Below are 26,412 nucleotides of genomic sequence, written 5' to 3'. Positions count from 1 at the left end.
GGTTTCCCCCGAGACCAGCCGGGAAAGTCATGAAGAGAACCGCAGGACTTAACAGTAAGCCAGACAGCTCCTGTTTTCTACATAAAGGGCTTTCTAATTTATTTTCTAAATAAACAGTTTTCTGAAATCAAATCTGTGTTTTGTGCCATATTTTTATTATATGAGATATATCTAGGATCATAGGGTACTCCTCTCTGGAGTGATGTCACAGGAAGAGGGGGTTGCACCCCCTTGTGACATCACAGGGAGTTGGTAGTCAATGGCCACAGCTGGCAAAACATCTGCACAGCCCTCCCAGGCCTCACAATGGGGGGCACCTCATTTTTAATGACTGCTGAGGTGCCCCCCCCCATTGTGAGGCCAGGGAGGGCTGTGCAGATGTTTCCCCACCTGTGGCCGTTGGTTACGGACCCCTATGATGTCATAGACATCTACCAACTCCCTATGATGTCGCAAACGGACATGGCGAATGAGAGGAAGGAGGCAGTTTCGGGGATGGGAGCAGCCCTGGGAGTTTGGTGGCAGGCAGGGGCATTTGGGGACACAGAAACGAGTTGCCAACATTTTGCGCCTCTGGCTCCTCTCACCCAAGCAGCTTCCAGGAAAATAAAAAGAAATCACAACTGTCTTTGTCACCCATCACTTACGGAATTCAGAGGGAAATGTAATGTAAAATGACCCCACAGTGAAAGCAAAGCCTACAAGTGCTCCTATTTTCCAGGGACAGTCGCCCAACCACAGGACTTAAGCCAGCCACCTTCAGCTTTCTAAATAATAGAATCATAGAATCATAGAGTTGGAAGAGACCACAAGGGCCATCCAGTCCACCCCCTGCCAAGCAGGAAATAAATGCCTTCCTAATTCCCCCTCCCCCAAATAAAGGTCTTTTTGAAAACAAATGTTTGTTTTGTGCCTTGTTCATTATATGGGAAGCGGGCAGTGGCTTGAAAAGTTTGGGAGCCACCGGTTTATGAGATCAGCCTCATACCCTGGGTAGGTTGAGTTGAGCGTGTCCTTGTAAAGAATTAAAATCTAAACACACACACATCTTTTATCGTCCTCTGATTTTGCTTCCCTCCACCCCATCCTGAAGCCAGCCTGGGCCTGGGAAGAGAGAGGATTTCGAGAGGAGCATCTGGCAAACATTCTTTCCTGGAAGGAGAACTGGTCAGCGACCTACAAGTGACAGGAAGGCAGGAGGGGAAGCTCAGCACACGCTAGGCAGGGCTAATAATAACTCCCCGGCCCTGATGTGGTCTCCATAAAAACGGTTTTAACAATGAAAGTGACTGTGAAGGCCAATTCTGGATACACACGTCCTTCCACAGTGGGGACATAGGTTTCCTCACGGAAGTTGATCACAGTGTGGATCTGCCTTCCTCTTAGCACGTTTCTCCCTTTCACCCTGAGTTTGAGTGTCTTCAAAGCCCATTACACCTTTGGGAAAGGCTGTTCTCCAACTGGAGTGCTTCCACACTGGTGATCTTTGCTTCTTCCAGCACACTGACATTAGTTTGCCTGTCTTCCCAAGTGATGTGTAAAAATTTTCAGAGACACCGTTGATGGAATATTTCAAGGAGATGGAGATGGCGTTTATAAGTGGTCCATGTTTCACAAGCATACAGTAAGGTTGGTAGTACCATAGCTTTGCAAACAAGTATTTTGGTTTCCCCACGAATGTCCCAGTCCTCAAACACTCTGCACTCTGCAAAATTGGATAGAATCCTGAGCAATAGACATGCATGCACACGTAATTATTGTATCCCGGCCTTTCCGCAGTTCAGACTGTGATCAAGGCTGCTTTCAACATGGAAAAATTGCGTAATTACAGCACCACAAAGGGGGTCATGGAATTGCAGAGTTGGAAGGCACCCCGGGGGGTCATCTAGTCCAACCCCCTGCAATGCAGGAATCTTTTGCCCAAGGTGGGGCTCGAACCCACAACCCTGAAATGAAAAATCTCGTTCTCCACCATCTGAGCTAAATAAAACATTTTTTTTTAAGAAAATGCACAACCAAATGGAACCATTTCCACACAGATCACAACAAGAGCTAAAACCAAGATTCAAAAAAACCAAGAACAACAACACTCCAAACAACAGCCCAGCCCAGGAGACTGTTCAACAGTCTCAGCTTTTGTAGTTGGAGTCAGTCCATGCCCTGCCTGCCCAGGCCAGGTGGAAAAAGGCTTGTAAGGCATTGAGCCGGTCTTCCTGGACTCCAAAGAAGATGGTTTCTGAATATGACACCTGACGCAGAATGCCTGTGTTTGAGCAAACCAAGAATCCAGTCCTCAATGGAGGCAGATATTGGAAGATTCAGGACGGATAAAAGAAAGCAATTCTTCATCCCTGTTTTCATCAGAGAAATGTTGGAGGGTATGGTATGATGCCCCTATTTTCAACGGAGAAATTTTGGAGGGTATGGAGTTATCTGACCCCCGACCTGTGTGAAGGCAATCCTGTATAGTGAAGTTTTTTTTAAAAAAAATGTGTTATGTTTTATTCAGTTTTCATATAGGTTAGAAGCTGCCCAAGGGGACTGGGCAACCCAGTTAGATGGTTGGGGTTTAAATAGTAAAATAACCATTGTGGAAGGTGACGTCCTTATTTTCATCTGAGAAATGTGGGAGTATATGCTCCCCCCCCCAATGCAAAAATAGTGCTCCGCCCACCCACCCTTTCACAGCCATGCGCTAAACCTCTCCAGCCATTCCCTCCTGGGTGTGAACCGGGATCTGGCTTTGTGTGGGTGTGTTTGCAAGTTGCATTGGCAAACATCAGCCACAACTTTCCTGCAGCCTTTGAAGAGGCAGCTTCAAAGGTCCTCACCTGAAACTAGGGGAGGAGGAGGAGGAGGAGGGACCCCGCATAATATTAACCGGGTGCATCATAAAAGCAAGCCAGAGATCTCCATTTATGGCCTTTTTAACTGGGGGAGGACATCAAGGGCAGTTGGCTTGTGTGCAGGAGTCGTATGACCCATAAGCAGGGGGTGGGGGGAGATGCCACCGAGATCTCATCAGGATGGGAGGCGAGTGTTGGGCAGTGAAAGGATTAACGTAGTTACACGTAGGTAGCTGTGTTGGTCTGCCATAGTAAAAAAAATAAATTAAAAAATTCCTTCCAGTAGCACCTTAGAGACCAACTAATTTGTTATTAGTGGAACGCCCTCCCATCACAGGTCAAGGAAATAAACAACTACCTGACATTCAGAAAAAACCTGAAGGCAGCCCTTTTTTAGGGAAGTTTTTAATGTTTGATATTTTTGTATTTGATTTCTGTTGGAAGCCGCCCAGAGTGGCTGGGGAAATCCAGCCAGATGGGCGGGGTACAAATAATAAATATTATTATTATTATTATTATTATATTATTATTATTATTATAGATATGAGCTTTTGTGTGCATGCACACTTCTTCAGATACATGCACACGAATGCTCATACCTATAACAAACTTAGTTGGTCTCTAAGGTGCTAATGGAAGGATTAACCTGTGGGACTCGCTGCCACAAGACACGGAGATGACCATGGGGAGAGGGCGATTGATGGCTACTAGCCACGATGGCTGTGCGCTGGCTCCACAGTCAGAGGCAGATGTGCTTTTGAATACCGTCGTACCTTGGAAGTCGAACGGAATCCGTTCCGGAAGTGCGTTCAACTTACAAAACGTTTGGAAACCAAAGCGCAGCAATTGGGAGCCGCAGAAGCCCCGTCGGACGTTCGGTTTCCAGTAATAGTCTGCAAACCGGAACACTCACTTCCAGGTTTGTGGAGTCGGGAGCCAAAAAGTTCAGGAACTTAGCTGTTCGAAAACCAAGGTGTGACTGTATCAGTTTTATTTATTTGTTTGTTACATTTGTATAACAACCCTTCATCCACAGATCTCAGAGCATTTAGCAACATACAAATATGAGATATAAAACACAAAATGCGTAATAAAAACGAGGACGGGGAAAAACACCCAGTCCCAGAAACACATTTAGAAGGGTATATATTTAGAAGGGTTACTCGGCCTGGTTGAAGAGGAACGTTGCTTTTAATAACGTTTTATTGATTTCCCCAAAATAACAACAACAAGAAAAAAACAACGCAAAAACAAAACAAATTAGAGGGAAGTCAATTTGTTCAGTTTGAAGAGGAATGTTTTCGCCTGGCGCCTAAATGTGTTTAATGAAGGCACCGGGCAAGCCTCTCTGGGGAGAGCATCCCACAAACGGGAGCCACTGCATAAAGGCCCTGTTCCCTTGCTGCTGCCCTCTGGACGTCTCATGGAGGAGGCACACAAAGAAGGGCTTTCTAGGTTGAAACCAGCACTTTGGATTGGGCAGGGAACCAACTGTTAGCCTGTGCAGTTGGTTCAGGATGGGCGTAAGATGCTCAAACTGTCTTGCTCCGGTGAGCAACCTGGCTACCGAATTCTGTGCCAGCTGAAGTTTCCAAATCGTCTTCAGAGGCAACAAGTTGCAGCAATCTAACTTGGAGGTTACCTGTTTAGAGGGCTCTTGTGCTCAGCTCCTTATTGCTGGTTTCCCACAGGTACCGTATCTGCTTGGCCACTGTGAGAACAGGAGGCTGGACTAGATGGGCCACTGGTCTGATCCAGCAGCCTTTTATTATGTTAAAAGGAGATTGGAAAAAGGATTGGAGATGGAGAGGCCTAACTAGCCTCCATATCCAGATGCAGTCTATCTCTTAGGTACTGTGAAAGAGCAGTCTCCTTCTGAGCTTCTGGGGGCATCCGGTTGGGCCACTGGGTCCAGCACAACGCTGGATTAATTGGACTTTGATCTGGCAGGACTCTCCTTATGGATTTGGGAAGGGGGCAGACGACTTCCCCCCCTCTCTTGTAAAAACGCCCTGGCAATGTCTTTTGTCAAAGGTTCTTGAGAAACCTCTGTAAGTGCTTCTGCTTTCCTTGCCCTGATCCAGAACGACTCTGACCCTGCTGCTCTGATCCATGTCCAGCCGAGATCCTGACTCTCTTGCTTCTCCCGGACCTCAGGATCTAATCCATTTTTTAAAAAGAGTGTCCAAGCGCAGAGCTGGCCAGAGATCTATTAGAGGGCAAAGCCAAAGACCCCCCTCTCTCTGATAATACACCCCACCTTCCCAACCTTGCATTTCTTGTGACGTCTGAGTTGATGGCTTTGAGTGACCTACCCGCTGCCAAGCCTGATGAGGAACGTTTGAGGGTGCCAGGTCATGTTTAGCCTGGGAAAGAGGAGACTGCTAGGAGACAGGAGAGCTCCAGCAGGAAGGTAAACGGCATTTCCGTGCCCTGCTCTGGTTTGCCAGAAGCGGCTTAGTCATGCTGGCAACATGACCCAGAAGCTGTATGCCGGCTCTCTCGGTCAGCAAAGCAAGATGAGCGCCACAACCCCAGAGTCGTCCACGACTGGACCTAATGGTCAGGGGTCCCTTTACCTTTTAAGCTGCCTGCAGTAGCTGGGGCAACCCAGTAAGATATGTGGGGTATAAATAGCAAAAATTATCGTTATGGAACGGGACGTCTCTGTTTTCATCGGAGAAATGTTGGGGGGTATGTTGTCCCACCTGATTGCTCCGAGTTTGAGTTCCCATCATATCAAAGCTCACATCAAAGGCTCTGAACTTCCAAAGGCTGGAAAAGGAGGTGCGTTCTGCAGCCCGGTGGTCTCTGTGGCGAATCCCCCTCTTTCGCTTCTGCTTTGCATGTGGGTGATTTAAAGGCCTGGCCTGGAAAGTATTGTGCCTCCACCCTCTTGCTTTATTCTCCTCTCCCCCCTCCCTCCCCCCCATCCCTCCTCCTGTCCCTAAACTGTGTGCCACTTCCTGCCTGCAACTAATTTGAACCTCCACGGAAACATCTGAGAGGAATTTGCCCCAATAAAACAGGAAAGCTTCTCATCCACTCGCAAAGGGGGGGGAGGGGGGAGAGAGAGAGAAACATTGGAAGACGTTCCGACGATAGAGGGGTGGATTTTAAAACTATGGGACTGTATGGAGACGGCAAAAATAGATGACCCAAATGACAAAAACGTTTGTGGGACTGTATGGAGACGGCAAAAATAGATGACCCAAATGACAAAACGTTTGTGGAAAACTGGAGGGCCCTTTCAGGTTATCCGAGAAAATATTACAGCCAAAGGAAATCGCAGGCAGGACGGGAAATATAGGCAAAGGAACGAGAACGATAAAGGAACGTAATGTAGGATATATGTTAATAAGTATTACATCTAAGATAAAAGATTTGAACAGAAACATCACGGATGTTAAGAACGGGAAGTCAAAATGCTGAGGGAATATTGTATGGAAACGACGATATTTGTTAAGCTGTATTGTTATTATTTGTTAAACTTGTATACCAACCTATACCTGTAGATCTCAGCGCGGTTGACAGCATAAAATACAGTACAATATAATAAACTCAAAATATAATGAAACAAAAAGAGACTTAGTTATTTCTGCTATGGACCAGAAGGGACCTTTGATGCTGAGAGCCCACTGCCCCCTAGTGGCCACATGGGGAAGCACACAAAAATGCACATTAAAATAAAATACTGTACACAGAATTCCGCGGGGACCCTGAGGGTCATGTAGCCCAACCCCCTGCCATGCAGGAATCTCCTTGCCCAACACGGGTTCGAACCCGTGACCCTGAGATTAAGAGCCTCAGGCTCTACCAGCTGAGCTATTTGTAGTCGCACTTGTGTTAAGAAATGCATTTGGAGGGTTAACCTGTGGAATCCTAAGGTTGGGATTGCTAAGTCTACACTTCTATGATTCTATAGGATCACAGGCTGTGTATGAGGGTAAGACACAGCCAGAGTGTATGAGGGTAAGACTCGGGAGACTTGGGTTCGAATCCTCCTTCAGCGCTGAAGCTCACTGGGTGACCTTTGGCCAGCCGCTGCGTCTCAGCTTGACCTACCTCACAGGGCTGTTGTGGGGGTTAAATAAGCAGTGTAGGCCACCTTGAGCTCCTTGGAGGGGGAACGGTGGGATATTTAAAGCAGCAAATCGGTAAATATATCCTGCAAGCGAATGAAGGCTTAAAAGCACTCACTGGTCCATGAACTTCAGGGTCAACGCAGTGGTGGTGCGAGCCACGGCCTGGATTTCAGACGCTCCGTGGCAGCTGTAGGAATTGCCGCAGTGCGCGTATATCCCCGCCAGTTCGGTGGCCCCTTCTGCGATGGCCTTGGCGAGCTCCAGGGCAGCGGGTCCGAATGCCTCAGGCCAGCTGGAATTAAAGCGGAGAAAAGGAGATGGGAGAGGTACAGCGCACAAGTTTCCTGGCTGGTGCCCATTGGGACCTGATAGGGCGGAAAGTGGAAAGGCCAGCAGTAGGGGGCCACAGAGCCAACGATTGCAGGAGTTGCAGCCAATGGCCGATGGGGCCAAGTCGTCCCATGTTTGCTTCCATCCTCCTCCCGGCAGAGTTCCACAAGCGGCAGCAAGGAGGTGAAAGCTGGTGGCTCCGCCCCTTGTCTCCAAGCCCCGCCCCAAACCCCGCCTTTCATGGGGAGTCAATAGAATTGTAGAGCTGGGAGGGTCAATTAGTCCCTCCCCCCAGCAATGCCAAGGATGTTTCGCCCAACATGGGGGGGGGGGCTTGAACCCACGCAACCCTGAGATTAAGAAACTCATGCTCTACCGACTGAGCCAGGGGTCAGCAAACTTTTTCAGCAGGGGTTGGTCCACTGTCCCTCAGACCTTGTGGGGGGCAGGACTATATTTTTTTGGGGGGGATGACAAATTCCTATGCCCCACAAGTTACCCAGAGGTGCATTTTAAATAAAAGGACACATTCTACTCATGCAAAAACATGCTGATTCCCAGACCGTCTGTGGGCTGGATTGGGAAGGCAATTGGGCTGCATCCAGCCCCCGGGAGCTGCATGAAAGGGGTGCTGAATTGTTCAACTTCCGACTTCCAAAAACGAGAGGGCTGCTAAGAAGTCACAACACGACCGGAGAATTCAAAAGATATTTGGGTTTCATTAATACAGTCGTGGGGAAAAGAAAGCGCACCCTCTTTGAATTCTGTGGTTATACAGATCAGAACATGATTAACAACCACCTGTTCCTTAGCAGGTCTTAAAATTAGGTAAATGCAACCCCAGATGAGCAACGACACATGACATATTACGGTACTCCATGCCATGATTTATTTATGACTGAAATGGCCTATCTTCTGAGCTACGCCAATAAAACTCAGAGATTTGAGGAGCTAGGAGTCCATTATTATTTATTGCAAAGCAATAAGGTTACAGTCGAATCTTTTCGCAAACCTGTAACCCCGCCCAAAAGTCCAGGCAGGGTTATTTATAACATTTTAAACAAAGGATTTCAAATTAACCAATCAAGTTCTTCATTACCTCCTATTAGTTTAGTACGCATGTGCATTACCTAATTTAAGACGCATGCACAATAAGCATTGCTAAGTAAACCTTGATCTTTAATAATCTGTTACATTTTGTTAGTCTGCCTGTATAGGAACTTGAGTTAGCTCTTTGTGTTGTATCAACTTATGTTCTAGCTTATGGATTGCGTCTTTGTGATTGATCTATTTGCTTGTTCTTCTATCTCAGTGTGAGACGGCACCTTGCCAAAATCATTGGTTCCTTAAGGCAGCAGGTTACCATAACTCTCTATAGAAGCATATCCAAGAATTTATAGGGGTTCATATTATCACATTCATTATGGCCCTTTGGGCCACTGCTACATCACCACTGGACCTTCAGTCCCTTCGAGGTCCTCACCGACAGCACCCTGATTCTCCAGCTTTAGCAATTTGCCATCCAAAAATGTCCTGATAAGATGGGCACAAGATCTAGGACACAACATCTTAATGGAACAATGGCAAAGACTTTGGAGGAAGGATATTAAATTCACAATGTGCATTAATCTTAGAGAAAACATGATGAAAATGATATAATAATAATAATATAATAATAATAATAATAATAATAATAATAATTTTTTTGTACCCTGCCCATCTGGCCGGGTCCCCCCAGCCACTCTGGGCGGCTTCCAACAAATATTAAACTACATTAATAGATGGCACCACACACCTGCCAAACTAGCAAAAACGTATAAAGGTATGTCATCAAGTTGTTTGGAGGTGTAAAAAAAGAGATTGGGACTTATTTACTTATGTGGTGGAATTGCACAGTTATCCGGGATTTCTGGGACCAAATATACAATGAACTCAAAAAATTGTTTAAATTTACATTCAAAAAACCCCCAGAAACCTTCCTCCTTGGAATAATGTCACCGGAGATAGGGAAAGATATAAGACCATTGTTCATGTATGGAACAATAGCAGCCAGGATACTAGTTGTGAGAAAATGGAAAGATGAAACAGTACCAACAGTACTAGAATGGCAGGCATTGGTGATAGAATATCTCGAATTGGCGAAGACGTCAGGGAAGATAAGAGGGCTTTCTAACCAAAAGATATATAGAGAATGGAATATTTTAAAAAGAATACTTAAAACATATTATCCAAATAATCTCCTAGTGGAATTGAACGGACTCTTGCAAAAAATGGCACACAACAAATACATGATAAGTAACCAAAGGTTAAACGAAGTAATAATGTCAGTTTCACCATCCTCCCCTTCCATTTCATCTAAAACCTCCGCTGCCTCAGCCACAGTTCGCCATTTTTTGTCCCTCATAAACCACTGTAAACTTGGAGGAACATGTTTGAAGAACTGCTCTAAGCCAATTAAGCTCCTTAGTGCGTTAAATTTAAGGGAAAATAAAATAAAAATACAATGTGAAGAATTGGAAGTTGTTTTTTTCCTTATGATTGTAAAATGTTGTTTCGTATGATGAATTTTGTTTTTGTTTTTGTCTTTTTTGTTTTGTCTAAATTTCTTCATATTTTTACTTTTCTTTCCCCCCTTTTCGACTCAGTGTATGTATATTTGTTTGTTTTTAAACTAATAAAGATTATTTAAAAAGAGAGAGAGAGAGAGATTACACACTGGCTCTGCTCGCAAAGGAGGCAGACAGACTCTGACTGAAATCTTACTGAGAACACAGAGACAAATGGCCGCTACTTTGAAGGAGAATGATGTCAGAGTGACTCAGCAGTTAGCAGTTAGGCCTGGATAACTTTAGTAGGCCCGAATGATTGTGCAGCCCCAGCACTTCCCAGCCTGCTTTCATGTGTCTTTGTCACACGACCTATTAAATGTTAACAGTTCATGACAGTGCGTTAGAAAAAGACTGAACAAGTATGGTTTGTTTGGAAGTGTTTGCAGGAGAAAGCCTCTACATTGCTACCTTGGTTCTCAAACTTAATCCCTTGCGGAAGACCGTTCCAAAACCAAAGCGTTCCAAAGAAAGTAATGCAAAATGGCTTGATCCGTTCCAGACTTTTAAAAAACAACCCTAAAGCAGCAGTTTAACGTGAATTTTACTATTGTTATAAGAATTTTAAGCTCTTCATATAATATATTAATAGTTAGTAATGTACCAAGCAAATAAGGCCACATGTCTGAAAAAACAGACAAAGACAGGCCTCACTCCATTTTGTCTCCTAGCTGGCCAAGTGTTTTCATCTGCAGGGAGGGGGTGAGAAGTCTCTGCCCTGAGGATGGGCCATTTCCCTCACAAAGGACAGCCATTAGCCTACCGGTGGCCACTGGTCCCATCACCTCCTGGCAAATAGAAGGGGAAGAAATGGAGGCAGTGAGAGATTTCACTTTCTTGGGTTCCATGATCACTGCAGATGGTGACAGCAGTCACGAAATTAGAAGACGTCTGCTTCTTGGGAGAAAAGCAATGACAAACCTAGACAGCATCTTAAAAAGCAAAGACATCACCTTGCTGACAAAGGTCCGTATAGTTAAAGCTATGGTTTTCCCAGTAGTAATGTACGGAAGTGAGAGCTGGACCATCAAGAAGGCTGATCGCCGAAGAATTGATGCTTTTGAATTATGGTGCTGGAGGAGACTCTTGAGAGTCCCATTGACTGCAAGAAGATCAAATCTATCCATTCTCAAGGAAATCGGCCCTGAGTGCTCACTGGAAGGACAGATCCTGAAGTTGAGGCTCCAGTACTTTGGCCACCTCATGAGAAGAGAAGACTCCCTAGAAAAGACCCTGATGTTGGGAAAGATGGAGGGCACAAGGAGAAGGGGACGACAGAGGATGAGATGGTTGGACAGTGTTCTCGAAGCTACTAACATGAGTTTGGCCAAACTGCGAGAGGCAGTGAAGGATAGGCATGGCTGGTGGCTCTGGTCCATGGGGTCACAAAGAGTCGGACACGACTGAACGACTGACCAACAACAACAAGTGTCTGGGAGGGTCAAGGAGGGATGGCACAGGTGTGGAAAATTCCCAAGTTACCTCCTCTGACCCCCCCCCCCCCCCAATTTGTGATGTAGCTCTGATGTATCTGGGATGGTGGGGATCTTGGGATTACCTCTTCTGTGATTGGATGCTGTTTCTGGGGGTGGGCTAGACTCCAGGAGGGATTTTGAAATGTCTTTAAAGAGCATGCCAGCATTGTTCTGGGTCTTTTCCCCTGAAATCACCGCTGTTGCAACAGCTTCAATAAAGATAAAGCTTACTAGCTGCTTTGCCTCTCAATCTTCTCTGGTTGGCCTCTGTTTTTTACTCCTACCAATGGAGAACCTGCAAAGGACTTTGCAAGGGCTCTTGTGTACCCCATAAGGGAATAAGGGCAGATTTTTCTTACAACACTATCTAACGAGACCACCGATCCATAAACGAAAGCAATAAAAAAATGGGCTGGAGTCACACAATCAATCCATCCATCAGTAGCTGAGCTGGGCTCCACACAATCACAAAAACAAAATGAAAAAGAGCCGCAAAAACCAAGACGCAAAATAAATAGCGAAAACAGACAGACCTCAGCGTAACACTCAAAACGGAAGCGTGGCGCTCAAAGCGGAGCACCTTCGGCTTCCGAAAACAGTTCGCAAACTGGAACGCTTACTTCAAGGTTTCACAGTGTTTGAGTACCAAGGCGTTTGGGAACCAAGGCACCACTGTACTCTTCTATAAAAAAACATGGCAGCACGGCTTAGGTTTGCAAAGTTGCATCTGAACAAAACCGCAGGACTTCTGGAACGATGTATTGGACAGACGAGACCAAAGTGAAGATGTTTGGCCAAGATGTCTGCCCTTGAAACTGTCCCAGAAACTCCAGCGGGTGCAGGACGCTGCAGCGAGGCTCTTCACGGGGTCCTTGCCATGGGAGCAAATTCACCCAGTGTTTTACCAGCTGCACTGGCTCTCGGTGGAGTAAGGGGTCAGGTTCAAAGTGCTGGTTCTGACCTTTAAAACCCTATGCGGCTTAGGACCCTCGTACTTATGGGACCGCCTCTCCTGGTATGCCCCACAGAGGACCTTAAGGTCCACAGTAGCTTAAGGGTCCCGGGCCCCAAAGAAGCCAGATTATCCTCCACAAGGGCCAGGGCTTTTTCAGTGTTGGCTCCGACCTGGTGGAATGCTCTAGGGCCCTGCGGGACCTGACCTTCTTCCGCAGGGCCTGTAAAACAGAGTTATTCCGCCTGGCCTTTAATCTAGCCTGATCCCCTATTCCTTTTTCCCCTTACCCCTTTTTTTCTGAAGAAACCCTTCTGGGTCTCAATATAGCCTTCTACTTCTTTCCATTGTTGCTCAACTTGTGCGTGAAGTCGCTTAGGAGGTAAATAGAGATTTATGCACAGCAGGCTGCAACCATAGAAGTCCACGTAAACCGCCGCCACCCAATCGGCATGGTGCTGAAGTTGAGTAATATTTGCTTGTATATGCGTTGAAATTAGTATGGCGATGCCCCCTTTTGATCTTCCTCCTCTTTGGCTTGGTGATGCATGTGCTACATAGGATTGATAATTTCCTAAATATAATTCTCCTGATAGCCAGGATTCTTGAATAAAAATGATGTCATGTGTGGTAAGAAAATCTATGAGGAGGGGGTCTTTACTCTTAGACCCCCAGCCTGCAATGTTCCAGGAGAAGAACAAATTATGGTTTGAATTAGTTAATGTCGTGGTGACTGGCGTATCATCAGCCGTGGCCGCCACTAATGGGATATCTTTCCAGGTGGTACACTGTGTGGAATTCGTTGAATCTGTTTTTGCACATTGACTGATCTTAGTAAGTTAATTTCCGCTGTGATTGTAATAAGCTCGCTCAATCCATTGTTTAGTTGGCTATTCTTCAGTTTTCATCAATCTCTCCTGTGGATGGTATCCAATAGTCCCTGTTTATCTATAAAGATTGAGCCGTTTCTTGTGCTAGGGGTCACTAGCTCAACTTGCCGCTTTTTACTTTGGGGTCTTAATATAGAGGTGGGGGTACCCAGTTTGTGCGGCGACAGATATAAGCATGTTATCCTCTCATTAGACATCGGTTTTGTGATGTTATTCTGGGTCCCCACATTAAAATTCCTCCCTGGTCTCCCTACTGGCATAGCATGACTAACCTGGCCAGTTAGCCCTGGAGATCCCACTGATATTTGTTTTTTATGCTGTTTTTTAAAGTTGTTTTAATCATTGCCTTATATTTGTTGTTAGCCGCCCTGAGCCCGGTTTTTGGATCGGGAAGGGCAGGGTAGAAATAAAATTTATTATTATTATTATTATTTTATTATTATTATGCACAAAAACCAAACACCGCATATCAGCACAAGCACCTCAAACCAAGCACATTAGCGGAGAGGGGATGATCTGGGCTAGTTTTGCAGCCACAGGACCTGGAAACCTTGCAGACATTGAGTCGACCGTGAACTCCTCTGTATACCAAAGTATTCTAGTGTCAAATGTGAAGCCAACGTCCGACAGCTAAAGCTTGGCCAAAAGCAGTATTAAGTTTTGCCCCCCCCCCAATTGAGATGCCCTGGGTCGGCCCCCTGGCAGAGCGGTGCTGGCCTTTCCCCGGCGAGAGCCCACGGTACCTCGGTGGTTCTCGCAGTCGATCTTCAGCCACACTTTCCAGCGTTTCCCGTGGCGCAGGGCCTCTTCTTCAGGAGGGACAGCGCCGCGTGGCTGTCCACGAGGACATGGAAGGCGTCCAACCTTTCTGCCAAGGCGGCACACTCTTCCACCTTGTCGAAAGGCAGGGGGTAGGCGTAGAGGATGTCGTCAAAGCCGCCGTCGGCGAAGAAACGGCCCTCGGCCAGCGTGGACACCACAATCTTCCTCAGGGTGCCTCCGGTCATGAGATTTCCGCCCTCCCTGAGGAAGAACGAGTTACGATTAGTATATATTCATTTCCCCCCTATAATTTTTACAATTTAAAGTACAGTGGTACCTTGGTTCTCAAACGCCTTGGCACTCAAACAACTTGGAACCCAAACTGCAAACCGGAAATAAGTGTTCCAGTTTGCAACTTTTCCCGGAAGCGAACGTGCTCCGTTTTGGGTCTTAAGCTTCCGTTTTGAGTGCCGCACTTCCATTTTGAGCGTTATACTGAAGTCTGTCTGTTTTTTCTCCTTTTTTTGCTTTTTGTTTCTGCGGCTCTTTTTCGTTTTGTTTTTTGTGACTGTGTGGAACCCAGTTCAGCTACTGATGGATTGATTGTGTGACTGCAGGACATCGTTTATTGCTTTCATTTTATGGATCAGTGTCTTGTTAGAGGTACAATTCACGTTAAATTCTGTTTTAGGGGTTGTTTTTAAAAGTCTGAACGGATTAATCCGTTTTGCATTACTTTTAGGGAAGCGCGCCTTGGTTTTGGAATGGTTTGGAACGACTTCCGGAAGATTAAGTTTGAGAACCAAGTACCACTGTACTCGTTTTTACGTTCTTAAGATACAGTGACTTCCCTTCTACTCTTCCCATGCATACTCCACATACACTCCCAAGCAGCCCCGGGCCCTGGCATCCCATGTTACACCACAGCCAAAGTGCATGGACTGTATTTGCAGAGCGTAAAGGCTTTTCTCTGTCAAAATTGACCGGGAAGATTAGACACCAAGAAGACAAAAAAAATCTAGAAATGAATGGATTAACTTTATAGAATATATAAAGGGGCATTGCAAACATTTAAAAACGTTAGCAGGATTGGATGAGCACTTGTAATATAATTTGATAAAGGGTATTGAAAAAGGAGACTTTAATTGATTGGATAAAATTATTTAGTCGTAGAAAAGAGAAGAAATAAATATTCGAAACCGGGGAGAGGAGTGGGGGGAAGTTCGGGGGTTGGAAGAACCCCTATAAAGATATTGAAATTGTTATGGATTAATCCAATTACTGTATGCAAAAAAAATTCAAATGATATATATGTATATCCTGGTATATGGCTTTTCTCCGTTTGACGTTTGGGATGCTGGTTAGAGCTGGGCGATATCTGATTATATATATAAATTTTTTATTACATCTTCTGTTTTACATTTTAGAATATTCATTTAAACATAAAATAGGGAGGGCTAAAACATACAAAAGACCTTCGTTTAAAAAATAACTAAACTCTAATAGAATTAAAACAACTGAAGAAACAAATTACTGAGATTTGATTGTTTCTTCACTTGTTTTTCTGGCAAAGGGTGTTTATGAGATAACAGAAATCACTGGGTGAAGCTGACCGAAAGTCCAGAGGTAGCATTATTATCAATTTACGATGGGGTAGAAGGTTCGCAGGCTATAAAGGTCTTGCTCGCAAATTTATTGACAACTGCACAAATTATTGTAGCCAGGAAGTGGAAGGGGCAAGCAGAATATAAAATGGAAGAATGGTATAAAGAGGTGTGGAATATGGCTATTAATGATAAGTTAACATGTGCCTGTGCCATTAAGATAAGATGGGAATATGCAGGATAAACGATTTTCAGGAGATATGAACGGTGTTTGCAGAATGCGTACTGTTAAAATGGAAAGGGGGTGAAACCATCGCAAGAGGTGTTGAAATTTTGGGAGGTTGGATAGTTACAATGGAATGGTCTCGGTCAGGCATAGGCAAACTGGCCCTCCAGATTTTGGGATTACAATTCCCATCATCCCTGACCACTGGTCCTGTTATCTAGGGATGGGAATTGTAGTCCCAAACATCTGGAGGGCCGGGGTTTGCCTATTCCTGGCGGTGGTGGGGTGCACATTTTTATTCTTATTTATGTATGATTATTACTTTGTCAAAATATAATAATAATACTAATAATAATAATAATGAAAAAAGTTTGTGATGTAAAAAAGAAACAAATTGTTCAAATGCAGCTAATAAAGATTTGTTGTTGTTGTTTAGACATCATCAGGCATCCGCACAACATGGCCAGCCCAACGAAGTTGACATTGAAGAATCATTGCTTCCACACTGGTGATCTTTGCTTCTTCCAGTACACTGACATTAGTTGCCTGTCTTCCCAAGTGATGTGTAAAATTTTCGGAGACACCGTTGATGAATCTTCAAGGAGATGGAGATGGAGTAAGTGGTCCATGTTTCACAAGCATACAGTAAGGTTTCTGGTACCATAGCTTTGCAAACAAGTATTTTGGTTTCCCTACGAATGTCCCAGTCCTCAAAACTCTGCACTCTGCAGAATTGGATAGAATCCTGAGCAATAGACATGCATGCACACGTAATTATTTGTATCCTGGCCTTTCCGCAGTTCAGACTGTGATCAAGGCTGCTTTCGACATGGAAAAATCGCGTAATTACAGCACCACAAAGGTGGTCATGGAATTGCAGAGTTGGCACCCGGGGGGGGTCATCTAGTCCAACCCCCTGCAACGCAGGAATCTTTTGCCCAAGGTGGGGCTCGAACCCACAACCCTGAAATGAAAAATCTCGTTCTCCACCATCTGAGCTAAATAAAACATTAAAAAAGCACAACCAAATGGAACCATTTCCACACAGATCACAACAAGAGCTAAAACCAAGATACAAAAAAACCAAGAGCAACAACCCTCCAAACAACAGCCCAGCCCAGGAGACTGTTCAACAGCCTCAGCTTTTGTAGTTGGAGTCAGTCCATGCTCTGCCTGCCCAGACCAGGTGGGAAAAGGCTTGTAAGGAATTGAGGGTCATCCTGGACTCCCAGAAGATGGTTTCTGAATATATGACACCTGACGCAGAATGCCTGTGTTTGAGCAAACCAAGAATCCAATCCTCAATGGAGGCAGATATTGGAAGATTCAGGACGGATAAAAGAAAGCAATTCTTCGCTCTGCACAGAGTGAAACTATGGAACTCCCTGCCACAAGAGGCAGGCATGGCCACCGACTTGGATGGCTTTAAAAGAGGATTTGGCAAATTCATGGAGCAGGAGAGAGCAATGATGGCTACTAGCCAGGATGGCTGTGCTCTGCTCCACAGCAACGCTTCCAAAAACCTCTTTCTGGAAACCCTAGGAGGGAGAAATGCTCTTGTGTTCGAATCCTGCTTGCTGGTTTCCACAGGCCCCTGGCTGGCTCCTGTGAGAACAGGATGCTGGACTAGATGGGCCATTGGCCTCATCCCGCAGCCTCTCCTTACGTTCTAATGGGAGATTTGCAGGTTCTGACCATGCTATGGATTTCTGCGTTTATTCCAAATGTCACAGTTTATTGCACCCACTTTCTTGGGAGTTTCCATTCAAGGGCAGCCTGAACATTTTCATTATTATTTATTTCATTTATGAATATAATGCTATAAAGTGATAAAAGCTGCTCTTTCCCCCGCCCCCTTATGGGAAACAACGAAAGAGGGTGCCTGGGGTCTGGAACCAGCAAGAGAGCGTTTAGCTCTTTCCCTTGCCTTGCCAATTAATCACATAGTTCAAAGCACTGGTTCTGGGACCCTCTGGCGATTCTTCCTAATATTGCCAGCCCCCCCAACTATCCAAGTGTCCCTATTCCCAGGGCGTCCCTGATTTAGAGAAGCCTTCCCGGTTTCTGATTTCATCCCGGAATATCCCACTTTTCCTTAGGACATCCCTAATTTACCAGGATTTAAATACCATTGTTACCTCATTTTCACCTGTGTATCATTACAGATTTGACCCCTTCATTTTGTACTCCATTCTAGTATTATTTTATACATTTCTGAAAGCGATTTTGTTTTATTCTCCAGCAGCTCTTCTTCGAATTTGATATTTCCGTACAAAAACCATTCTTTTTGTCCAACGTGAATATATCTTTAATTGATGATATTGTAACCAATCAGTTAATAATTGTCTTATATCTTCAAACCTTTTCAGTTTCAATTGATGATCTACTTCCATTAACAGCTCCTTTAACGTTTCTCATATTCATTTTTTTAAGGATATCACTTCTAGTGGGGAGAGCCACAAAGGTGTTTTTTGCTCTAATAATGTTTAAATTTTTCCCATACCTCACAAACCGATTGTCTTACAACATGATTCAAGAAATCTCTTATGTACTATAACCTTTTCATACCACAAATAAGCATGCCAACCATATCTATTGTAATGACCTTCCAGGTCTACAACATCAGTATTTTTAAATATATCCATTCCCAAGCCAGATTGCCAGACTATGTAATGATTATAAGCATTGTTGTTCATTGGGGGTACATAAATGGATGACTCTGGGGCATCCAATTGTGGGGTCGGTGAAGGAGAAGATCTTCCCCATTAGATACTCCATGGTCAGCTCTATCAAAACACCAGAGAGATTTTTGGAACAGATGTTGGCACCGTTACAGGGACAGAACCCAGAAGTGAAAATACGTTGGCTATTACTGGACTGTGACCCACTTGTCACATATAAAACAGACTAATAAGGATTTATTAATTTGATTTATTGTAAACAATTGTTTCTGGTTCTTTCTTAATAGGCTTTATTGGATTGTCTGCTTCTGGAACTGGATCTGTAATGGCTTTTAGTGAAATACAATAAATGATTGATTGATGAAAAGGTGCTTTTTTCCTGAGATGGTAACTTTCCCCCTGCCATGTGACCCCTTGAAAAGATTCCTGTGCGTAGAACATTCATTGTTCTGTCCGTTTGTGTGTTTGACCAGTGTTGTGTGGAGGGAAATGCAACCACTGGGCTGAAAAATGCCCCCCCTCCTGCCCCCCGGCTTCCAGTGTGGACTTCACAGCTATTGGCACAAGTTGGGGAGGGGATTGTTATATATCTCCTAGGAGCCAATGGCTGCTGAGCTGCGCCATCATTGTGGTCTGAGGAGTGATGCCTCCCCAGAGGCTGCCATTGTGATGTCACAAAAACATCTGGCAGCTGAGAGGGTATAAATGTTGGCCAAGTCAAAAGCCGAGGCAGTTGCAGCAGCGGAGGCCTCAGCTCGGGTGGCCTCCTGCCCCATGGCGGCAAGCTGGCTGGCGGAAGGAGGCGATCGCCCGGCGCTGGAATGCTGTGGAGCAAGGAGAAGGCAAGTTCAAGTTTACTTGCTGGTGGGATCGCACTTGAAGGCGGCGGAAGCGCAGCTCTGAAGCTGGTGGTCGTCTGGCAATGGACCTGGCGCGGCTGTTGGGGGAGGATGGATGCCGGAAGAGTTTGCATTCAGTGTTGGTTGATGCCGCAAGGCCACTCTACTGACCGAGGGGATGCAAACTGGTTTGGAAGCCTAGTTTGTTTATTAACAGGCAGACAAGCCGAGGAGGGAAGCTGCCCCTTTGGCGGCGGGTGAGTGTCCCTAGGCGGAATGACGTGAGGAGGGAGAGTTGCCCATCGGCTTCTAGTGGTGGCGCCTACGGTGAAGCCAGGTTCACATTTGGAGGTCAGCGGAGGCCGAGAGGTCGAAGCTGGCTGATATTTGCGAACGCTATCTGGTGGCATTCACCCGAGTCTTTTGCCCTCAACTGAAGGTCAACAGGCCTGCCAATTGAGAAGGTCAGCTAGCTGGCATTCGTAGAGCTCTTGACGTTACGTCGATGGCCAAAGCGAGGAGGGAAACTGCCCGGCCAGCCCTAGAGGTGGAAAGCAGGGAAACCAGTCAAAAGTCGACGATACTGGTGGCCCTCCACTTCTGCAACCTGCCTAACGGCAGGCCAGTCAGGGATGAAGTTGTCAGAAAGATTCCAGTGGAAGTGTCTGGGGGGAAGCTGGCGGATAGTCGCCATCCCATCACCGGTTTGCCTTTGCCTTTCAGGGACGTCCAGAGCCGGCGAGGTTTCCCCCGAGACCAGCTCGGAAAGTCATGAAGAGAAGCGCAGACAGCTCGTTTTCTAAATCAATGGCTTTCTAATTTTTTTCTAAATAAACGTCTTTCTGAAATCAAATCTGTGTTTTGTGTCATATTTTTATTATATGGGAAATCTCTAGGATCATAGGGTACTCTGATAGTGATGTCACAGGAGGAGGGGGTTACACCCCCTTGTGACATCACAGAAAGTTGGTAGTCAATGGCAATTTTTAATAAATGACTGCTGAGGTGCCCCCCCCATTGTGAGGCCAGGGAGGGCTGTGCAGATGTTTCCCCAGCTGTGGCCGTTGGCTACGGGTACCCTATGATGTCACAGACATCTAGCAACTCCCGTGATGTCACAAACTGACATGGTGAATGAGGGGAAAGAGGCAGTTTCGGGGGGGGGAGCAGCCCTGGGGGCAGGCAGGGCCATATGGGGACACAGAAACGAGTTGCCAACACTTTGCGCCTTCTGGGCTCCTTGGCTCATCTCACCAAAGCAGCTGCCAAGAAAATAAAACAAAATAACAGCTGGTTTTGCTCCCTACTATAAGGGTTTTAAGGGGGTTTAAACACTGCCTGCTTTTAGAAGAAGGAGCCCCACCCCCAGTTCACTGCCTAGGCTTACATGAGCCACAAAGACCTGAGTTCGAATCACATCCATTTGCAAACTCAAGGAGGGGTCAAGGGGATGGAGAGATGGTCTTTCTTCAACTCCACCCCACCGCCCAGCCTTACATCTTTCCAACATTATCTTCCCTCCCACTTCTGCATTGTACATTAAACGCAAGACCCCCAATAATCATGGAAACGGTAGTTTGCTAAGGTGCTGGGAACTGTAGCTTCATTATATGGGGTGGGGGGAATACAGCTTGGCATTTTGATGACAAGGATGCTGCAAGGAACTTGTAGAAAAACAACCACTTGTACGCCTGGGAAGCTCCTGTCCTCCAATGAACCCCTTTCTGGCTGCACCCCCTCTTCCGTCTCCAAAAAGACCCACGTGTCAATTGGATGCACACAAATGACCACTGCCTGTCTTCTGTGCTTTGAGGAGTCTGAATTTGAAATGACTGCAATATTAGAGAATATTTCTAGAATTTGGCACATTTATAGCAGTGTAACTGAAGGGTCCCTTTACCTTAACCGCAGTACAGTATAACCTGCCGAGTCAGTGAATGCTGGGGTTTAATAAAGTTTTTAACTGTTTCTAATGTGGTTTAATGCCGTCACCCTCCCTGGGACCTTAGGGTAATGAATATGACAACAACAACAACAACAACAACAACAACAACCATTACTAATTAGAATAATTAATATCAATAACATTCGACGACAATGTAATAAGCATTCCACTTCTTGACATGAACATTCAGTTTAGAAACAATAAGCATTCAATTTATTACATTTGTAGGCTGCCCTCCATGCACAGACCTCAGGGTGGCTCACGGCATACCTAACCTGGGTTCTGCCAGATGTTCAGCTGAGGGGGGCAGATGGGAGTTGCAGTCCACAACATCTGGGCAGCCCTAGGTCAGCAAAGGCCATTGTAATTCATTGCTCTGAAATTCCAGGCTATTCAGCACTCACCACCCAAGTGTGAACCAGAGGTGTGCTTCCTAAACTTGGGTCTCTGGCTGTTTTGGGACTACAAATCCCATCACCCCCAAACCAGTGGTCTGGGATGATGGGAGTTGTAGTCCCATCATTCTCAGGCTGCGGCGGGCTGGTGCTGACCTAACGCGTGTCGTGAATCCATGGCTAAGGTGGCGAGATTCGAACGCAGGACCTCCCAGACTGCTTCCCCAGCTCCTGATCTGTTTTGCGAGGGCCCATCTAACCTTTTCCCATCTCCTCCAGGCTGAAAGAGGCCGGGGTGTCCTGCTCCCTCTGCAGTATTGGTTCCACTCCCTCCTGCAGCCACCCGGTCCCTGAGATGGCCCAGCTCAGCGAAGTCAACCCTGGGAACTTTCTCTTTTATGGTAAGCTGCGTGGGATGCATGGAGTATTAGGGGAGGGGGCAGTACCTCTGGATGGGGGACACATCCTGCTCCTTCTGGGGCACTTGTTCCACCTCTGCTCCCCACCCTGCTCTCACCTGGGGCTCCTAGAAGCTGCCCGCATGTGACAGCAGCCACATCTGGGAGACAGCTTTGACTGGCCGGCTAAACCAGTGAGGGTTGCCGATGGGTCTTGATCCCTTGGAGAGTCAGGGAGCTACAAAGACAGGCACCAGAGGATTGAGCGAATGAGACCAGCAGTAGGGCCAACAGTCAAGAAGGCAGTTTCTGCATGGGTTACAGAGGGAAGTGAGGGACAGATGGGGCTCATCCACTTGGGAAGGGAGAAGGAGAAGAAGAAGAGATTGGATTTGATATCCCGCTTTATCACTACCCGAAGGAGTCTCAAAGCGGCTCACATTCTCCTTTCCCTTCCTCCCCAACAACGAACACTCTGTGAGGTGAGTGGGGCTGAGAGACTTCAGAGAAGGGTGACTGGCCCAAGGTCACCCAGCAGCTGCAGGTGGAGGAGCGGAGACGATTATGAGTCTACCACTCTTAACCACTACACCACACTGGCTCTCCTGGAGCCCATCTGGGAGAAGGAAAACTCCGAGCCTAAACCTCTGCTGTCTTGCGGGATATCTTCAGGAGAAGAAAACGATAAAGAGTATATGATGTTGTTGTTGTGCACTCTCGTTCGCTCTCTCCCACCGGCGGCGGGATCAGGAGAAGCCTCCCCAGGAGAGGGTCAGTGCCTCTGCGTGTTTCTTTCTTTCTTTCTTTTTCTTTCTTTTTCTTTCTTTCTTCTTTCTTTCCCCTTATTTCTATCTGTCCCTCTTGAGGGAGCCCCCAAGGGGCATATGGGGGCTCTCTCATCTCTGGGGGCAACAGCTGCAGCTTTCCCTTGGGCCCTCGGGCTGCTCAGAGATGCGGGTGGGACTGGGCTAAAATAGTGACCTCATGGACCAGAGCACGCCAGGGACTCCTGTCTTCCACTGCCTCCCGCAGTTTGGCCAAACTCATGCTAGTAGCTTCGAGAACACTGTCCAACCATCTCGTCCTCTGTCATCCCCTTCTCCTTGTGCCCTCCATCTTTCCCAACATCAGGGTCTTTTCCAGGGAGTCTTCCCTTCTCATGAGGTGGCCAAAGTACTGGAGCCTCAGCTTCAGGATCTGTCCTTCCAGTGAGCACTCAGGGCTGATTTCCTTCAGAATGGATAAGTTTGATCTTTTTGCAGCCCATGGGACTCTCAAGAGTCTCCTCCAGCACCATAATTCAAAAGCATACATTCTCCGGCGATCAGTCTTCTTTATGGTCCAGCTCTCACTTCCATACATCACTACTGGGAAAACCATAGCTTTAAATATACGGACCTTTGTCGGCAAGGTGATGTCTCTGCTTTTTAAGACGCTGTCTAGGTTTGTCATTGCTTTCCTCCCAAGAAGCAGGCGTCTTCTAATTTCATGACTGCTGTCGCCATCTGCAGTAATCATGGAGCCCAAGAAAATAAAATCTCTCACTGCCTCCATTTCTTCCCCTTCTATTTGCCAGGAGGTGATGGAACCAGTGGCCATGATCTTAGTTTTTTGATGTTGAGCTTCAGACCATATTTTGCGCTCTCCTCTTTCACCTCATTAAAAGCTTCTTTAATTCCTCCTCACTTTCTGCCATCAAGGTTGTGTCATCAGCACATCTGAGGTTGTTGATATTTCCCGGCAATCTTAATTCCGGTTTGGGATTCATCCAGTCCAGCCTTTCGCATGATGAATTCTGATTAATAAAAACAGCACTATTCTAAGACCTTTCCTTAAAAACAACCACTCACTTCCCAAGGCCTGTTAGAATAAGGAAGTCTTCACCTGACAATGGAAGGACAGCAAGCAGGAAGCTTCTGGCTTCTCTGGGAAGGCAGTTCCAAAGTTGTCTGGGAGCCACCATGGGTGATACATTCCCATACATTCCCACCACCCTTCTGAGTGATACCCTCCCCACCCTCTCACTATATATAAGGGTCTGTTTCAGTGTATCTGAAGAAGTGTGCATGCACAAAAACTCCTACCAAGAACAAACATAGCTGGTCTCTAAGGTGCTACTGGAAGGAATTTTTTTATTTTTTATTTTGTTTTGACTATGGAGCCATTCCATGAAAAATAAGCCTGATAAGAATGCTAGATGAGCGCTGGACTTTGGTGAGGAAGATTCCAAACGTGCAGTCTAACCATTTTTTTTAAAGCTAAAGACAAAAGAAGTTTAGTTTATGGACCTTCTTTTCAAAAGTCCACCCACGTAGTCTTCACAGAAGTGTTCAAGTTAAAATTTTTCTGATGATTGTCCCACCCGTGACAGCATTTTTTCCTTAATTTTGTATCGTTAAATTCCTTAAACTTAATTTCTGATTGCATTGTTGTAACCAATAAACATGGATTTAAACAGATATGCTGAGTTTATCATTGATTCGCCTCCCAACTCGCCGAGTTTTTCCATAAATCAAACTTATCTCAAGCGCCATGTCCTTTTTTTGTCCCACCCGTGACAATACTTTAACATTTAATAAAATTGTCAAAAATATCTATAAAAATAATTTAAAAATTAGTAAAATTTTCAGTATCTTATTAAGAACATAGTTTAAATGTTAGTTGTTAATTTTTATGTATATTTACATTGTTACACATGTGTGAATACAAAAAACCATCGTCCAAGTGTCCCACCCGTGACAATGGAATGGCCCTATGGCAGACCAACACGGCTACCCATCTGTAATTCCACATATTCCACTAATTTTGAAATCCATTCTTTCCTTGAGGGGACTTTATCACTCTCCCAATTTGCTGCAATAAGAACTCTCGCAGCAACCGCAGCATATAAAAAAAACTCCTTTTGCCTTTTGGGGAATTATCCAGGCCTGTAATTCCGAAAAGGAAGGCTTCTGTTTTTTTGTTTTTGTTTTTTTAAGGGAACTTTAAACATTTTTTCCAACTCTGAGTGAATCTCCTCCAAGAATGTCTCAGTTTTCTTACACTGCCCGATTGGGTATCCGACTACCGTATTTTTCGCTCCATAAGACGCACCTTTTCCCTCCTAAAAAGTAAGGGGAAATATGGAGCGAATGGTGGTCCCTGGAGCTGAATTGCCCAGGGGCCAAAAGAGGATCGTGCTTTTTATTTTACAAAGAGAAAAGGGGGTGTTGAAAGGACCCCGCTCAGCAGCTGATCAGCAAGAGATCAGGAGAGGCTCCCTTTCAGCCCCGCCCTCCATTGTGAATGTGCTGCAGAGGGAGGTTTTGTTTCCCCAGAGACATGTGACTGGCTGATTAGATTATCTGTCTGGAAACTGTAGAAAAGGCTCCCTTTCCTTTAGAAGCTGCAGAAATGTGAGTTGAGACCCATAAAAACAGAGTTTTTCCTCTTTGCTTTTCCCCCTTTGCAAAAGGAGCTCTGCTTTTCCCCCTTTGCAAAAAAAAGCTGCAAAACTTTTAGCTGATCCTGAAGAAACCAGGGCTTTTCCCTTTGCAAAAAAGTTGCAAAACTTTTAGCTGATCCTCAAAAAAAACCCAGGGGTTTTAAAGGAGGAAAACCTTGTTTTTCTTGTTTCCTCCTCTAAAAATGAGGTGCGCCCTATGTTCCAGTGCGTCCTATGGAGCGAAAAATACGGTAACTTTTTATTACGGGATTGGTCCCCTTGCATCTCTGAAAAAGCGACTTGTTTTGCTTTCAAACAGCAATCTTAAGGAGAAAGGTCTGTGGGGATGCTAAGCAAAATTCTTCAGGGGAACAAACGCTTATCTGACCAGAATGCCCGGTTTTAATAACCATTTCAATTGGGTCGTGCATTTCTGTTCTACGCGTTTTGGTTTTTTGCAATGGCTTTGGCTACACAAATAAATGATATTCGTATTCGGATGAAAAGCAGGATAGAAATGCAATAAATCCTTGGGAATTTCCTTCTGGGGCTTCGCAGGCAGCAAGCAACGCGGAACCTATCCTTTCTCCTACACATGGGAGACCAATTACCGAGTCAGTTTGGGAAGCCCAGACAAGGAATTCACCGGCTGCTCGGACCGTCTCCCAGCAGATTAGCAAAATGTGGAACAGATCTGGCGAGCTCAAGATACAAAATTCCTGCTAAAAGCAAGGGGCAGCGTGGCGGTGGCCTTTTGGGCTATAAAAGGAGGATTATAAACAAACGACAGGGTAATACGCGAAGACTGAGGGGAAAGCTTTGCAAAGTTTGGAGCAGATTTCAAGCCGTAGGTGTGGGATTTCGATATCCGGTTCCTTTTTCAGGATTCGGAATTTGCTTTACAGTGGTAGCTTGGTTCTCAAGCTTAATCCGTTCCAGAAGTCCGTTCCAAAA

General features: G+C 45.6%; 1 protein-coding gene across 1 annotated transcript in view; it reads right to left on the bottom strand.

Annotated features, from left to right (window-relative positions):
• The window catches only part of LOC117056155 (D-threo-3-hydroxyaspartate dehydratase-like), a 56,607-nt gene that overhangs the window by 26,546 nt on the left and 3,649 nt on the right, over window positions 1–26,412 (bottom strand). Inside the window, 4 exon segments of the mRNA XM_033166327.1 lie at window positions 7,047–7,200; window positions 7,203–7,223; window positions 13,928–13,981; window positions 13,984–14,207. Coding sequence (XP_033022218.1) covers window positions 7,047–7,200; window positions 7,203–7,223; window positions 13,928–13,981; window positions 13,984–14,207 — 453 coding nt within the window.

Source organism: Lacerta agilis, chromosome 12 (assembly GCF_009819535.1).
Source record: "Lacerta agilis isolate rLacAgi1 chromosome 12, rLacAgi1.pri, whole genome shotgun sequence".
NCBI classification, from domain to species: Eukaryota; Metazoa; Chordata; class Lepidosauria; order Squamata; family Lacertidae; genus Lacerta; species Lacerta agilis.
This window is presented reverse-complemented; position numbering and strand designations above follow the sequence as displayed.